This window comes from Tetrao urogallus (assembly GCF_951394365.1).
Source record: "Tetrao urogallus genome assembly, chromosome: 6".
NCBI classification, from domain to species: Eukaryota; Metazoa; Chordata; class Aves; order Galliformes; family Phasianidae; genus Tetrao; species Tetrao urogallus.
In genome coordinates this window covers 55,051,454-55,066,367 of record NC_136819.1, presented here as the reverse complement: position 1 = coordinate 55,066,367, position 14,914 = coordinate 55,051,454, and the positions used below count along the sequence as shown (strand labels likewise).

The following is a 14,914-nucleotide window of genomic DNA, read 5'->3' as shown; positions in this document are numbered from 1 at the left end:
ATCATAAAATTTAGTATCCTCAGTATTTGGAAGTCGCTCCCCAATGTTTTGTGGGTTTCTGCCAATGCTTGGAGGAGTCCAGTGCCAGGCAGAGCTCTTGATCTCATGATCTCATGAGCAGAAGCTTTTCTGCTGCTTGTTAGCAGAAGGGCTGTACTAGCTGCTCAGATCTCTGCTGGCATCTGCTGGAGCCACACACTAACACCAGTGTGAAAGAAGTGGAGATGTTGCATCTTGCACCCGTCCTGCTGATCACTGCCAACTACTGGATCCCATCAGGCTGCCACTTGGAAATGAATAATTTGTAGTTTGTAAATTGTATACAAAGCATTCACTTTGAACCAAGCCTTCACTTGGGCATTAGGGAGGGATGAAGGTAATGACTTACATGAATGTGATATGGCAAAACTGCCAGACTCTATCTGGAACAATACTTCAGAAACACTCCTCACTCCTACAGACTTAGTGCTTCCCTTCTAAGAAGTAACTCAAAAGCTGTATCAGCAGCTCGTACAGCATTGCCAAATAGCATGGCTCTCTTAGAGCACGACCATGCAGGGACTGCACATGGCCAGATCCCCTCGCTTCAGCCCAGCAAAGGGGGATCTGAGCGCTGCTGAGAGCTTCCACTGCAGCGCTGCTGAGAGGCAGCGACCCACAGCACAGCTGGGAGCCAGCAGCACGCTCTGGCAGGCAGCCTGCAAGCTTGGCGTGTGCCTTCTGTGTTTCTCTTGCTCACTGCTGCTTGTGGTTTAAGACTCTTCGCCCTTTATTTGTGTTTTGTAAAGCACACTTTGAAAAAGGGGGCATTTAGAGACATGTAGTTGAGTGGCTGGCACAGAGCAGGTCCTGCTCTAGCTGAGCTGCAGCAGGTTCATTGCAGAAAGGGTCTGGACAAGAATCTTCCCTTGCTGCACGCCAAGTTAGTGTTTAACAGAAAAGGGCTGTTTGGGAAGCTCAAAGAGCACAGCCAGCTGCCCCCATTCAGCTCTGTGCATTCTTAATGCTCAGCCACTTGCAAGTACTTGTTAAAAACAAGTGGAAATCGGGTGCTGGAAGAGGCTGGGGAGGTGGCTGGGACCACCTTTTGCAGGGCTTTTACCAGTGACATCAGTGCAGCCGTAACACTGAATGACACCTAAGGTTGATGACTATGGAGTGGGGACAGATTTCCTGACAGCCTTTAAAGGTCCCTTCCAGCTCAAACGATTGTATGATTCTATCCAAGGGTCACATCTTTTCCTCGTGGACTTCAGGAGCATCACAGAATTACAGTAATTCTTACAGCATGAAAAATGGCTGCATTCAAATTTCACAGTCAGGTCACGCTTCATAGAATGACAGACTGATAGAATCATAAAGGCTGGGAAAGGCTGCTACAATCATCTTGTCCAACCACTGACTTCACAACGCCCAGCTTCACAATGTTCAGGTCTCTGTGACCATTCCATGGCAATTTTTTTTACAGAAGTTCCCTTCTGAAGGCTGTACTGAGAATAATGCCAGGCTGAGACGCTATCATCTCCTGCATAAAAGATAATTTATTTCTTGTCTTGCTGCAAAATAACGACGGTATGTTCACTTGAGTCACAACCAGGAGAAAAAGCCGTAGAACAGTAGCATTACATTTCTGAAGACTGCACAAGAAAAATACTGCCTGCCTCTCACATTTAATTTAAGACAATCTCTGAGTTTGAATACTGATTAAGGCGTTAGGACTCTGAGCCTGTGGGCAAAAATATACAGATAAACTCATGTGAATTTGCACTTTGCAACAGCACTTCCATTTCCTGGTGTTACCTTCATTTTTTCCAGTGGCAAGCAAACAGAGCTAGTTTTTGAATATCACATTCAGTAACAGATTCCTGCCACAGATACAACACTATCTGTTCTCTGCATGTGCACATCTTCACATGCTTAAGCACAGCAAGCACACATGGCACTGCTGTGCCTTTCCTTTCAGACACTCACCACTCTTGCATGGCTTCTCTAAGCACAGTTAAATCATTGGAGATGTGAGGCACATCTGCCGAGCGCAGAGTACACCTTGTGCCCATGTAGTACAATACACTACACCCACTCCTTTTCCTCTGCCTGCAGAGCTCTCAGTTTCCCACACTCACAGTATTTTATACAGACTGTACCCATAAATAAAAGGCTGCTGAAATTCTGACATCTTTTTCCTCCCTCCCAGCGCCACACATCTTCCTTCTCTGCAGGCATCTGTCACAACAATCACTGCTTTGTTTCACTTAGAAATTTAAATAATCATCTTCACAAACCACTCTTTAGCCTGTCCCATACCCTACGACATTCTGCACTGCCACATACAATGGGTTAAAGCAACATTTTCCTGCCGTGATGCAGTTTTCACAGTGTGGTGTTCTCTGAGCGTGCTCCAGCTGCCAGTGCTCAGCTCTCGGTGGCTGCGTTGGCACTTAGCAAACAGCTCACACAGTCTCAGGCTGTTTGTGTGTTTGCCCCGCAGCTCCAGTTGGGCACTTTCTGCAGGACTGGAGCAATCGCTCATGCGGTCAAACTCTTGATGCTCAGCGGCCATCACCACTGCACCAAGCCTGATGAAAGGGGCACATCCTTTCCATGGCATCTCTCTCTGCTCGCAGAGCAGACTGCCAAATCAGAGCTTGCATGCTGGGGAAGAAATCACACTATGGCTCGTGCAGGCCCATCTCCCTGATTTCCAAGAGATCCGTGGCTACCGCCAGTTCCTCACGGAGACATCCCCAGGGCCCGATGCCACTATCCCAGCCCTCAACGCCATCACAGGCTGGTGTTGACGGCGTCTACTCTGCCCTGCAAAGCAGCCTCGGAGACGGCGTCAGGCTGCCCATCCCGACAGAAGAGCACGGCCGGGTTCTTGCAGGCCCACATGGCCACCTCTCCTCCATTCGCCGGACCAGATGAGGACGGGGCGCTCCCCGGAGGCCCGCCGTGCCGGTTGACGTAGCGCTCCCGCACGCGCTCGGCCCGATTGCGGGGCTCTGGCCGGCGGCCCGTGGCCGAGAGGTAGGCGGCCACGTTGTTCCTAGTCCTGTAGCCGCCCTCGCGGCTGCGTCGCAGCAGCACGGAGATGTTGGGGTTGCGGGCGGCGTAGATGAGCGGGTTGATGGCCCCGTTGGCCCAGGCCATTCCGCTGGCCACCGCGTCCATGGTGGGCGAGAAGGGCAGGTGGCCGGCGGCAGCTGCCAGCCCCAGGATGCAGTAAGGCCCCCAGCAGCAGATGATGGAGACGATCATGATGAGGACGGTGGTGGCCGTGCGCATCTCCCCGTAGGCACGCAGCAGGTTCCCGTAGGTGGCCAGGGGCCTCACGCGGCTCTCGGCCAGCCGCACCGCCCGGCAGATGTTGTAGTGGCAGAAGCACATGAGGGCGAAGGGCAGCAGGTAGCAGAGCACGATGAGCGCCGCGCCGTAAGGTGGGCCCAGCCGCGACGAGCCCCACGGCAGCACGTAGACGCAGCGGTACGCGCCGTGCCGGGCTTCCCGCCGCCCTTCGCCCGCCAGCCCGTACCACGGCCCGGCCAGGCCCAGCGCCGCCAGCCAGACGGCAGCCAGCAGTTGCGCGGCGCGGCGGCGGCCCATCTTGCGTCGGGGCTGGCGGACGATGGCGCAGTAGCGGTCGAAGGAGAGCAGGGCCATGGTGAGGGTGGCGGCGATGCCCAGCCCGGCGTGCAGCGCGGCGCTGGCCAGGCACAGGCGATGGCCGAAGAGCCACGCGCCGGGCGGGCGGCCCAGCAGGCTGAGGAAGGCGAGGGGCAGGCAGAGCAGCGCGCCCAGCAGCTCCGACAGCGACAGCGACAGCACGAAGGCGTTGGTGACCGTGCGGAGCTGCCGGTGCCGGGCGATCACCAGCACCACCGCGCCGTTGCCCAGCGCCGACAGGGCGAAGATGAGCAGCAGAGCCAGCGCCTGCGAAGCCAGAGCCGCCGCCGACCAGCCCGGCCCCGTCGCCGCCGCCGCCGCGCCGCTCTCGTTGCCGCCGCCGCCGCCGGAGAGGTTTCCCGGCACGGCCGCCGCCGGCTCCATGCGCAGCCCTACGGCCCGGCCCGCGCCGCGCCCGCCCCGCGCTGCCGCCGCTGACGTCGCCCCGCCGCCGTCGCCCGGGGAACCGCCCCGCCGCCCGCGCGGCCACCCGGGGCGGGAACAGCCGCGGCGCGGTGCCCCTCGGCGCCTGTGCGCGGCCTCCGCTTGTCGCCTTTCTGCTCGCGGACCTCCCCTCCCTCACAGCCCCCGTGCCCTCGCAGATCCTCACGGCTCTTTCCTTGCATCTCCTCTCTCCTCCACCAGCGCAGCCTCCTTCCCCCGTCCCCTCACATCCCCACCACCTCGTGCCCCCATCTCCTCACCGACCCTTACTGTAAAAAATCTTTTGCTTTTATCCAGTCTAAACCACTCCTTTTTAGTGGGAAGCCATTTCCCCCGTACTGTCACAGAAGATCCCGTTAAACCGGACCCTGGCTGCTTCTCCAGGAACTTCTCTTCCTCCCACATTGCTCCCTCCAAGAAGCACCCAGAGCTAAGGGCTCTCAAAACACTTTCACAAGGCAAATTCTCACGAGTGCCCCCAATAACTGAATGCCATTTTGCCCAGAGGCAGAGGGGAAACCGCAGGCCCTGAGCTCTGCACTGCTGTTTGAGCAGAATCACAAGTAAATGAGTTTGCATTCAAAGGTCAGAGCGGTTCCAACTTTCCAGTTCGGTTACTGCTGCTGAAAGTTAACCCAAAGTTAGCCCATGGTCTGAGAGAAGCAAGAGAGGAGGGTTTGGGAAGCAGTGTGATAAAGACACGCAGCAGCACCTGGGAGGTGAAAACAAGAGGACAGCAGTGTTTTCAGCTGGCATTTAATAGGAATCTGAATAATCTGAAAATGTAAATAAGGCACAGAAATTTGAAGACAGATCTCCTAAGCAAGCTCCCAGCAGGCACTGCAGAGGAGCACCTGTCATCCTCAAGGACAGCAGTAGCTGTTATGGCAGCAGCCAAGGTCGGTCCTGCTGCTCTGCACACTGCCGGGCCACAGGGAGAAGCAGAGCAGTGCACGGGCAGGAGCATCAGTGACTGAGACAGTGCAGTGCCTCGGGTCACTTGAAGGAGAACCCGTGCTTCAGCGGGTCCTCCTCTTCCACAGTGAAGGTGGCCGTGCCGGTATAAAAGGCTTCCCCTGAGACTTCCACCACAACGGCATTGTAGTCCCCGAACCTGGCTTCCTGCAGAGGGGTTTGGATCAGCACAGAGCTGACAGGACATTCTCCACACCCCAGCCACAGCAAGAGATGCATGAGGCTTGTGGGAAAGCAAGAACACTTCCCCAGCACTCAACAGAGTGAAGCTCCGCTTGCCTTCACTGCCTTCCCCGTGAACAAGGACCCTGTGGTGCTGCTCCGAAAGGTCCTGCTCTGGTTCAGCTGGATGAGTCCCTTATGGTACTGCAGGGCAATGCGAGCCGTCACGCCAGAGCCTGTTGGGCTTCGGTCCACCTACAGTCAGAAGAGAACATGAGCCAGCAAGCATTCTGGTTTTAAACATAAATGAATATTCTCCCTGCTTGGGAGAAGTGCCCCTAGCCCAGAGGTTTGGACAGCATCAGGATACATCACAAATGGAAAGATAAAGTAGAATCATGGAATCATTTCGGTTGGAAAAGACCTGTAAGATCAAGCCCAGCATATAAGCAGGTTTTAGATATGAAAGGAAAAAGGTGGTCTGGCTCCTGCTTAGATTCAATGTTCCTTATGGGTCTCCTCCAATTCAGGACATTGTGTGATTGCAGAACAGGCTGTTCTGTACCTGTTCATCTGCAAACACACAGATGTTGGTGGTGGGCTCCTCGCTGAAGGCATCCTTCCCATCTGTCAGAATGGTGCCATAGATGAAAGCCAGGTCTTCACTCTCAGGGTGATGCAGCTTGAACTGGGAGAGCACACAAAGGGTTCAGGACAGGTACAGCACTTGGGCCGTCAGCAGTAACTGCAGTACGTTCAGCCTGTGGATCTGAGTGCTGTGGGCGATAAAGGGCCTCAGTCACCACTACCCTGAAGGGAAGGCACGGGGCCATACCTGCTCCTTCACTGCCTCCGTCACCGCGCTGGCTGCGCTAACGAGGTCTCTGGTCTTTGAGGAGCACACGTCGAGGCCCAGCTGCTCCGCGCTGAGAAAGGCATAGAAAGTGCCACCGTAGCTGATGTCAACCACCACCCTGCCACGACCTGGGACATCGATGGCCACGTCTGAGTGGGGAAAGAGAGGGTGGTGAGGAGGGGTCACAGTACCGAGCTGACAGAAGCCGTGAGCTCCACGAGCACTCCCATACCCAACACGGCACCCGATGCTTCATGCCATATCCCTGTCCTGAGAGATACAGGAATTGGGGAGAGCTCTGCACGGCACCCCGGCACATCCCCCCAGCCCCCACAGAACGCGGTACCACCAGCTCGGGCCCCACCAGTGGCAGCGGCGAAGGCGGGCACGCTGTGGAAGCGGACAGGGTTACCGCTGTGACACCCATCCCAGGGCACGAAGGCGGTGACGGGGCCGCAGGGGCAGCGCAGGCGCACGGCGGTCTCTGGGCGCTGCGGGGCTGCCACCAACCCGAAGTCGAGGGCGAAGCGGCCGAGGGCCAGCACGGCATGGCCGCACATGGCGCTGTAGCCGGAGCCGTGCAGGAAGATCACCGCCAGGTCGGCACCGTCGGCGGCCGCCCCGCCGCGCACCACCACGGCTCCGTACATGCCGCCGTGGCCCCGCGGCTCGTGCATCAGCGCCCGCCGCACGTGATCCTGCGTGGCCGCCATGTGCCGCCGCAGCGCCAGCAGCGACATCCCGGCCGCCGCCGCTTCTTCCATCGCTTCCAATCGCGGGATGACCCGCAACGGTTCGCCGCCCGTGTGCATCTCCACGGTGTGCAGCGTCGGTTCTGCGAGCGAGCGGGGCGGCAGCCGCCGGCCCTCGCCGTCACCGCAACCAGCCGCCGCAGCCGCCGCCATCTCCCGCGTCCTGGAACGGCGAGGACAGAGCGGAACGCGCCCCCCTCAGGCCACGCCCACCGGGAGGAGCACCCCGCCCCCTGCGTGTAGCCGCGCCCGTGGACTCCAAGCCCCGCCCGCCAGGCGGAGCGCCCCGCCCAATAGAGGCGAGGCTTGTCCGGAGGCGGAAGTGACATAAGCGGAAGTGGCTCGCTGCGGTGGGGGGCTGTGTTGCCAGGATACCGGGATGATCCGCTCCGGTAGGCCGCGGGGCCGGGGTCGGGCACGGCGGTGGGGTCGGGCCGGAGCGCCGCGGTAACGGGGTTGCCCTCTCCCCGCAGCTGTTGACATCCAGCCCGCCTGCCTGGGGCTGTACTGCGGCAGGATCGTCCTGGCCGTCAACGGCTCCGTGGAGGTCTACGGGGACTGTGGGGTAAGTCCTGCGGGGCGGCTGGCTCCGTGCTGGCCGTGCTCTCGTGCATCCAGAAGTGAGGGATGGGGAGAGCACAGCGAGTGCCAGCTGACAGATTGCTGAGGTTGCTGTCTTTTCTCTTTAAAAATATGATAAACTTTCTGTCCTGTTAATACTTCGTGTTTTTCTCCTTATATGCTGTCTAAATCTCACTTCTTCTGATTTAAAACCATTTCCCCTTGTCCTAGCACAGCAGGCCCTGCTGAAGAATCTGTGCCCTTCTTTCTTACCTCCTCCCTTTAGATACTGAAGGGCCGCTATTGGGTCTCCCTGGAGCCTTCTCCTCTCCAGGCTGAACAGCCCGAATGGTTTGTGAAGGGTTCCTAGTGGAACACAGAGGCTCTGTCAATCCATCACATGCTTTCTGTAGGTGTGCCCCAGAGGGCAACGAACTGACGACAACAAAATCTGTCGGGAGTGTGTGGGATCCCCGGACCGCTATGACTGGCTGTACCTGGGCTTCATGGCCATGCTGCCCCTCGTTCTGCACTGGTTCTTTATTGAGTGGTATTCGGGCAAAAAGAGGTCAGTGTACCCTTCCTTCAGTTATGTTACTTAAAAAGAAAAGCTTGTAACCATGAGCATAATGGAGTGAGCAGTCCTGCAGAGCACCTGCTGGTTGAGCCAATGCAGTAGCGCAGGGCAGTTGGATGGGGTTTTTATTTCTGAGAGAGACCTGGGTCCTTCTCGCCTGTCTCAGCTCTCAGATGCGCTGTTATCACTCCTGCTTTCTTTGAAATGGCAGCAATGTGAGCACTGTTAGTCCTCCCCTGATGGGGTTTTTGTGCCTGTGCCTGTATTTACTTGTGAGTGTCTCAGGGCTGAGCACAAAGAAGCTGTGCTGTTCCAGCAGGAAGTAGTTCAGCTTTGTGAAGTATTGGATGCAGTGAGGAAAGCAGTGATTTATTTTGACCGTGGATATTTGCTTTTTATGCTTCCAATTGGAAGCAACTGCCTTTGCCTTCCTGGAAGGCAACTCTTGCAGCATTCCTGCATCAGGTTGCATACCTAGAAGAATGCTTCTTGTGATACTATTTTATTCTGCCCATATTAAAGTAAGAGTTCATTTTAGAAGCTGGAAGGATTTCCAGTTACTTTACATACAAAGGCATCCAAGATATGGAAAATGAGTTTTCACATTCAGCTTAAAATACTGAATGTTTTTTATTTATTTATTCATACATACTTTGTATGAATATATATATTCATACATACTTTGTCCTATCCTTGGTCACAGTGAATCATAACTGTAGGTTTTGTCCTCTTTGGACTTATGCTTCACAGTCAGCATTTAGATTTACTTTAGTGGCCACACAGCAGTAGTAAATGTCTTCCTCTTCTACAGTTCCAGTGCACTGTTGCAGCACATCACTGCCTTGTTTGAGTGCAGCATTGCAGCAATTGTTACTCTGCTAGTGAGTGATCCTGCTGGCTCTCTGCACATCCGTTCCTGCAAGGTGAAGAAGCTTTCAGACTGGTATACGATGCTCTACAACCCAAGTCCTGATTACATCACTACAGTGCACTGCACTCATGAAGCAGTCTATCCCCTGTGAGTATAAATGCTTCTGTACTCAGAGCTGTCACTTCCTTTTGTACGTTTGTTTCTGTCAGTGCCTCTTCTCAAAGCTGTAGAACATGTTCCTGTATACCTTGGACACGTGGGTATCAAATCCCCTCAAGTCTTTTCATGTTCTGAGCTGTTCTTCGTGTCAAACATGTAACACCTAATGACTTTTTCTGAATTGGTGAGGATAGAGTCTCTGTTCCTGTGTTTTCCTCTTGCTGCATCCTCAGCATGCAGTGGGGAAACTTGACAGAGAAGTATTCCAGAGAGCAGTTTGTGATCAGCTTCCTTCTTGCCACCAAAGAATCACAGAATCACAGAATTTTAGGAGTTGGAAGGGACCTCTGGAGATCATTGGGTCAAACCTCCCTGCAAAGCAGGACAGAATCACTAAGAGGGTGGCATATTCTAGGATATTCCTCTATGAAACATGTAAGACTTCCATTTTGTTCCCATTTGCTGGATCTTGACCATTTTCTGTAGGAAAAGTCACTCCATTGTTCTGTGTCTCTTTATCCCCCTCCTGACAGCTGTGCATTACAGCTGACACCAAACCTTGTTCTCAGTTGAGTCAGCAGGACAAACGAGATTGCATGTTTTAAGGAATTCCTCTCTTATTTGCAGGTACACGATTGTGTTTATATATTATGCCTTCTGCCTTGTGCTAATGATGCTACTTCGACCTTTTCTGGTTAAGAAGATTGCCTGTGGCTTAGGAAAGTCTGATCGATTTAAAAGCATTTATGCGGCACTTTACTTCTTCCCAGTCCTCACCGTGCTCCAGGCAGTTGGAGGAGGCCTGCTCTGTGAGTTCTCTCCTGTTAACACTAAGAAACCTACCACTAAGCACACTGACAAATGGTGCATGGCAGAGAGGGGAGGAACACGATAGTTTTTGCTTCACAAACGAGGATATTGCTGAAGGTCTTTGTTGTCTATGAGAAGTGTCACATGAACGAGTTCCTTGTCGGTAGCCCAAAACTGGTTTGCCTTCTGCCTGTGCTGCTAGATGCTGTCCCTTTACCAAAGCAGGTACAAAACAGACATAGAGTGGGGTGTGAGAGAAGTTCATTTGGAGTGAGGGCACAGCTGATTTCAGAATTGGATTTAAGTGTAAGTAAGTTTGTGGTGCTCAGCTCCATGTTGGTTTAGCTCCCAGCACCCTTCTCACAAGGAGGGGATGGTGTAACAGAATCTCCACTTAGCCTGACTGCTTTTCTCTTTACCTTCCTTTCCCAGTTAGTGATTTATGTGTACAGTAACTTCACCTAGAAATCTTAGTGTCTGCTGCATTTGACACTGCATCTCTTCCCCTCCCCTCCCCTTCTCTCCTTTGTAATTTGAAAACCTTAGGAGGAAGCACCAAATAGTTGTGCATGGCTGATCTCTATTGCTGTAGGCATTGATGTGAGGGTAGTAGGTGAGCACCCTTGGTAATGTGGAGGAATCTCTGCTGAAATGTATAACATTGCATTTTTTCCTACTAACGAACTGGTTACTGCTTGCCTTTAGACTATGCCTTTCCATACATCATACTGGTGTTGTCTCTGGTTACGTTGGCTGTGTACTTGTCTGCTTCGGAAGTGGAGGTAGGTAAACTTGTTTTTTATATTGAAACTCATCATAAAATGCTTGAAGGATTAAAGGCTACTGCCTCTTGGATTTTTCTCAGCAGTGTGTTACAAGCTTCTTCCTGGAAGAGGTTACTATGAGAGTTCCCTCTTGTGGTGTACTGAGAAACTGCTGTGTGCTGGAAGGCCTTAAATCCACAAGGCCTCTGCAGTGTCTGTGTGTGACCTGTGATGTGTCTTAAATACCAGGTGCATCATGCTAACAGAATATTATCTGTATTTTGCCAGTCTTTCAAGGATCTTCTTGTCAGGAAGAAAAGGCTTGTTGTCCTCCTCAGCCACTGGTTGCTTCATGCCTATGGAATCATCTCCATTCCCAAACTGGACAAGCTTGAGCAGGATCTCCCACTGCTTGCCTTGGTTCCTGCACCTGCCATCTTCTACTTGATGACAGCAAAGTACACTGAGCCATCCCGCATACTCTCAGAAGGTGGAAATGGACATTAGAAGGATTTTGTGCCAACAGTGCTGTCCCAAGGATCTGGATTAAACAGGTTGAGTGCTTGTTATGCATTTGAAAGCTTCTGTTTTAAAAGAAGTTATCTGTGTACAGGGCTTACAGGTGAAACATTTCTGAACAAGACTGTAGTATTAAAAACCTTTGCTTCTATGAAGAAGACAGCCTCTAGTATACATGAAGGGAATTGTCTGTATTTATCATCCTGAATCTGCATAAAAGCTTCAGACACTTTCTTGTACAGTATTTTGCTTGTATTGTTTATTTACTAATGTAATATTTTAGGTGGTCTTTGAATAAAACAAAACAGCCTTCAGAATAAAATTTCAGTGAGGAAGGCTTGAATAAAACATAGCATTGATTTTCTCATCCCATATCCTGGCTTCTGTCTTCCAAAGAATATCTTGAGTATTTCCTCATTTATTCTTCACTGCATCTGATTCTAGGAGAAAGGAGAGGAAGTGCATTGTAAGTTTCTGGAGCTTGTTCTGTATACTGCTAGAAAGAAAATGCCAGTGGCAGACACATGAATAAAGAGTTCTAGAAGTATGGTCTTAAACCCCGCGTGTTAAAATATCATTTACAAAACTGACAGGTTCATGGGTAAATTTTTCTCTAAAATACCCAAATACAGGTTTCTGTCTGTATTTGCACATTTGCCACATTAATGCACTCCCTGCAGGAAAGTGAGCAGACAGGGCAGCAACAGGCAGGAAAAGGCTTTTGCAGAGGTGCAGTACTGAGAACTGTGTGTGTTTATGTGCATTTGTTTCCATGCATGGATTTCATGTGTTATGAAAAACCTCCTCTGCATGTTGTGCCCAGGAAGCAGTACTGACACTGGCCTTCAGATGAAGCAGGGAGCTCTTCTGCTATACACTGTCCTTCTCTCCTCTATCTGGCTTCCTCCTTGGGACATTGCCTTCCTCTGTTAGTTCCCTCTTCCTGGCATATAATCCAGACCCAACAATTTCAAAGCAGCCTCAATAGCACAGCTTTATCAGCTCCACAACATGATTAGAAACCACTTTCTGTAACAAGGCAGTAGTCATACCCTGACCAAGCCTGTGACTCATTACAACAAGGTCCCTGTGAACCAAGAAGGAAAGCAGAAATCTATGGGCTTAGAGCTAAAAAGAGGAACTGAAGCAAGCTAATGCCCTAGTGTAATAACAGTTGTTATCACAAGCCTCTAAAAAGTGGAAATTAAAGATGATAATAGCACCCAGGCTACTATTAATTCTAATATCCAGGCCAATTCTTCAAAAAATGCACCAGCTTTACCACAAAGCCTAAATCTGCAGGAGGGTGACTTAACACAGCTGTGCTATGCATGCTTTATCACAGACTGCTGAGAACAAATTGAATGGAACTCCTCTAGGACTGAAAAAACAGAGTGAAAAAGTTTTGGTGCGTCTTACCATCACCATCCATTCTAGATTTTTTTTCAAGCAGAGAATCCATTCCTTCCAGACTATTTCGTAGCCTGCTGTTAATGTCACCAATCCTTTCCTCTCGATGCTGGATTTTTCTTAGCAGGGCTGTCACTGCATTCAGAATTTCCTGCTCATTCTCCAGAAATTCCTGCAATGGCATGGGGTAGAATGTTTCTTTCCCTCAAAATTACGCTGAGAAAGCTTTTTTCATCTTCTTTTCCCATAGCTTGACCAACCACCCAACTAATAGCTCTGCAGGAAGTTTTCCACTGATGACCCAATCCTTGCATTAAAAACAGGTTTTCCTGTCCTGGTGGAATATTTTATAAAAACTTCCTTACAGTTTGGTTTAATTCCTGTTGAAAATGAAGGACGTTCCCAACTGTAAAAATATTCCAAGGTTGATGATCTGAATGAATAACAGTAAGAATATTAGCATATAAAGACAGTCAGAGAGGTTTAAGGTTGAACACAGAATGAGCGAAAGGATCGATACCAGGAAAAAATACATATCATTGGAAAACACAGGTTTAATATTGTGCCCCTCTATGAAATAAAAAAGGCAGTACCATACTTGTAATATGAAATGTTTTTCGTCACAACTGAAATATTTATGCAAAATTGTTTGATACGAAATTGAACTTCACCTTCTGAATAGAGCTGTCCTCTGACCATCTCTCCAGAAGAAAACCTGCAACAGAGCTAACAGTTAAGCTATGGTAGGTTGTTCTGTGAAGAAGATGCAAGGACTGCAATACCACTTTTTGTTTGGAGGCTGTAATTAACATTACCACGAAGCACTGCCAGGTCATTCCCAATTTTCACTATTGCTGACTGGTGGCCTTCAGCTTCAGAATTCATTGCCAAGATATCTTCTTTCATCTGTGCATTGCACTGGAAAATAAAAATGAATGACTTGCCACAGTTTGTAACTTTCCTAAATAAATTTCAAGCAGTTTCAATGTTTCTAAAGATATCAGCAAAAAGAATCATAGTATCACAAAATGGTTTGGGTTGGAAGGGACCATTCAGTTCCAACCTCCTCCTGTAGGCAGGACACCCCCTCTAGCCCAGGTTGCTCACAGCCCCATCCACCCTGGCCCCCCCTCGTTCCAGGGAAGGGGCATCCACAGCCTCACTGGGCAGCCTGTTTCAGTTCCTCGCCACCTCACAGTAAAGAATTTTTTTGCCTAACATCTACAAGAAGCTGCGTTTTCACTTACAGATATGCAAAGGTTAATTGTAGCCCTCTGGGTGAGCTTTCTTTCAACAACAGCTTCCATTTCATCTTAATAAACAAAGTTTCACAGTTGCCAAAATCAATGCAATATGACTACATCCATCGTTCTGAGTAGAACGGGACAGGGCACTGAGATCAGCCACAATAGCACAACCAAACACAACCTTCCTTCCTCTCTTCCTCAAGATAGGATCATAGGATTATAGAATGGCTTAGGTTGGAAGGGACATAAAAGATCACTGAGCTCCAGGTGCCTGCAGGCAAGGGAAGCCTTTGTATGTCCATGAGGATAAAATGCCCATGAGGGCACAGCAGCTAGTACCTAGCGTCCGCAGTGTCAGCAGGCACACATTCCCTACCTGCAGCAGTGGAGCACCCTGCTTGAAGGCACCAGCAGTGCACACAACTGCACGGATGTGGTTTAAGGTCTGGGTGGCAGCCTGAAAGCAGCTGGCAATAAAACCACATTTACAATCCTTTGTGGGGAAGGAGGCTCTGCTATTCTGATAGCCCAGGTCTTGAAAGGTATACAGACTATGCCCAAAAGCACATATTCCAAACAGCACAGGCATACTTGGCATCTCACTTCAGCCCCCTTCACACGGCAGGAAGGCCTTTTCCTGCAGCAAATGAACTTCTGATTGAGAATGAGCACTATTAATCTTCAATATACTCACTAATTTGAATCTGCAGTTCTCGGTGTTCACAATGTCAAGTTTTCTGTTGATCTCATAGATGTCTCTTTCCAGCAACTTCATAGTCTCAGTTTGATGCTTCAGCTGGCTGACTGCAGCATCACGCTTGATGCACAATTGCTTCTGTAGCTCCAGCTGTAAATAACAAACTCTTCACTGCTAGCTGACCTTTATACAGGAGTTTTGTACTCAAATAAAGTGAAAAGAGATTTTTATAACACGGCACCTTTTGTTTAATAATTGCAAAGTAACATCTGAGACAGGTATCTATACTCTCTTACCAGGAAAGAGGCAGAAATACAGAGAGGGATGCTCATGGTCCACAAGGAAGGAACCAGCTCAGACACAAAAGTAGCCTTCCCTCTGTAGGGCCGCCCAATGACAGACACGTCACATTATTGTCACTGGATGTTCCAGCATACAGAACTATTG

At 50.6% G+C, this 14,914-nt stretch overlaps 3 protein-coding genes across 3 annotated transcripts; 1 reads left to right on the top strand and 2 right to left on the bottom strand.

Annotated features, from left to right (window-relative positions):
* Positions 1 to 2,781: 2,781 nt before the first annotated feature.
* On the bottom strand, positions 2,782 to 4,047 carry GPR135 (G protein-coupled receptor 135; the record flags this gene model as incomplete). Its single annotated transcript, XM_079537643.1, has 1 exon — positions 2,782 to 4,047. The coding sequence occupies one exon, from the start codon at positions 4,045 to 4,047 to the stop codon at positions 2,782 to 2,784; it is 1,266 nt and encodes a 421-aa protein (XP_079393769.1).
* Positions 4,048 to 5,103: 1,056 nt separating this feature from the next.
* On the bottom strand, positions 5,104 to 6,660 carry L3HYPDH (trans-L-3-hydroxyproline dehydratase; the record flags this gene model as incomplete). Its single annotated transcript, XM_079537318.1, has 5 exons — positions 5,104 to 5,229; positions 5,362 to 5,499; positions 5,810 to 5,932; positions 6,080 to 6,249; positions 6,465 to 6,660. The coding sequence occupies 5 exons, from the start codon at positions 6,658 to 6,660 to the stop codon at positions 5,104 to 5,106; spliced, it is 753 nt and encodes a 250-aa protein (XP_079393444.1).
* A 1,259-nt stretch (positions 6,661 to 7,919) lies between these two features.
* Positions 7,920 to 11,101, top strand: JKAMP (JNK1/MAPK8 associated membrane protein; the record flags this gene model as incomplete). The annotated part of the gene is made up of 5 exons (XM_079537555.1): positions 7,920 to 7,987; positions 8,808 to 9,008; positions 9,648 to 9,829; positions 10,536 to 10,612; positions 10,883 to 11,101. The coding sequence occupies 5 exons, from the start codon at positions 7,920 to 7,922 to the stop codon at positions 11,099 to 11,101; spliced, it is 747 nt and encodes a 248-aa protein (XP_079393681.1).
* Between the last annotated feature and the right edge of the window lie 3,813 nt (positions 11,102 to 14,914).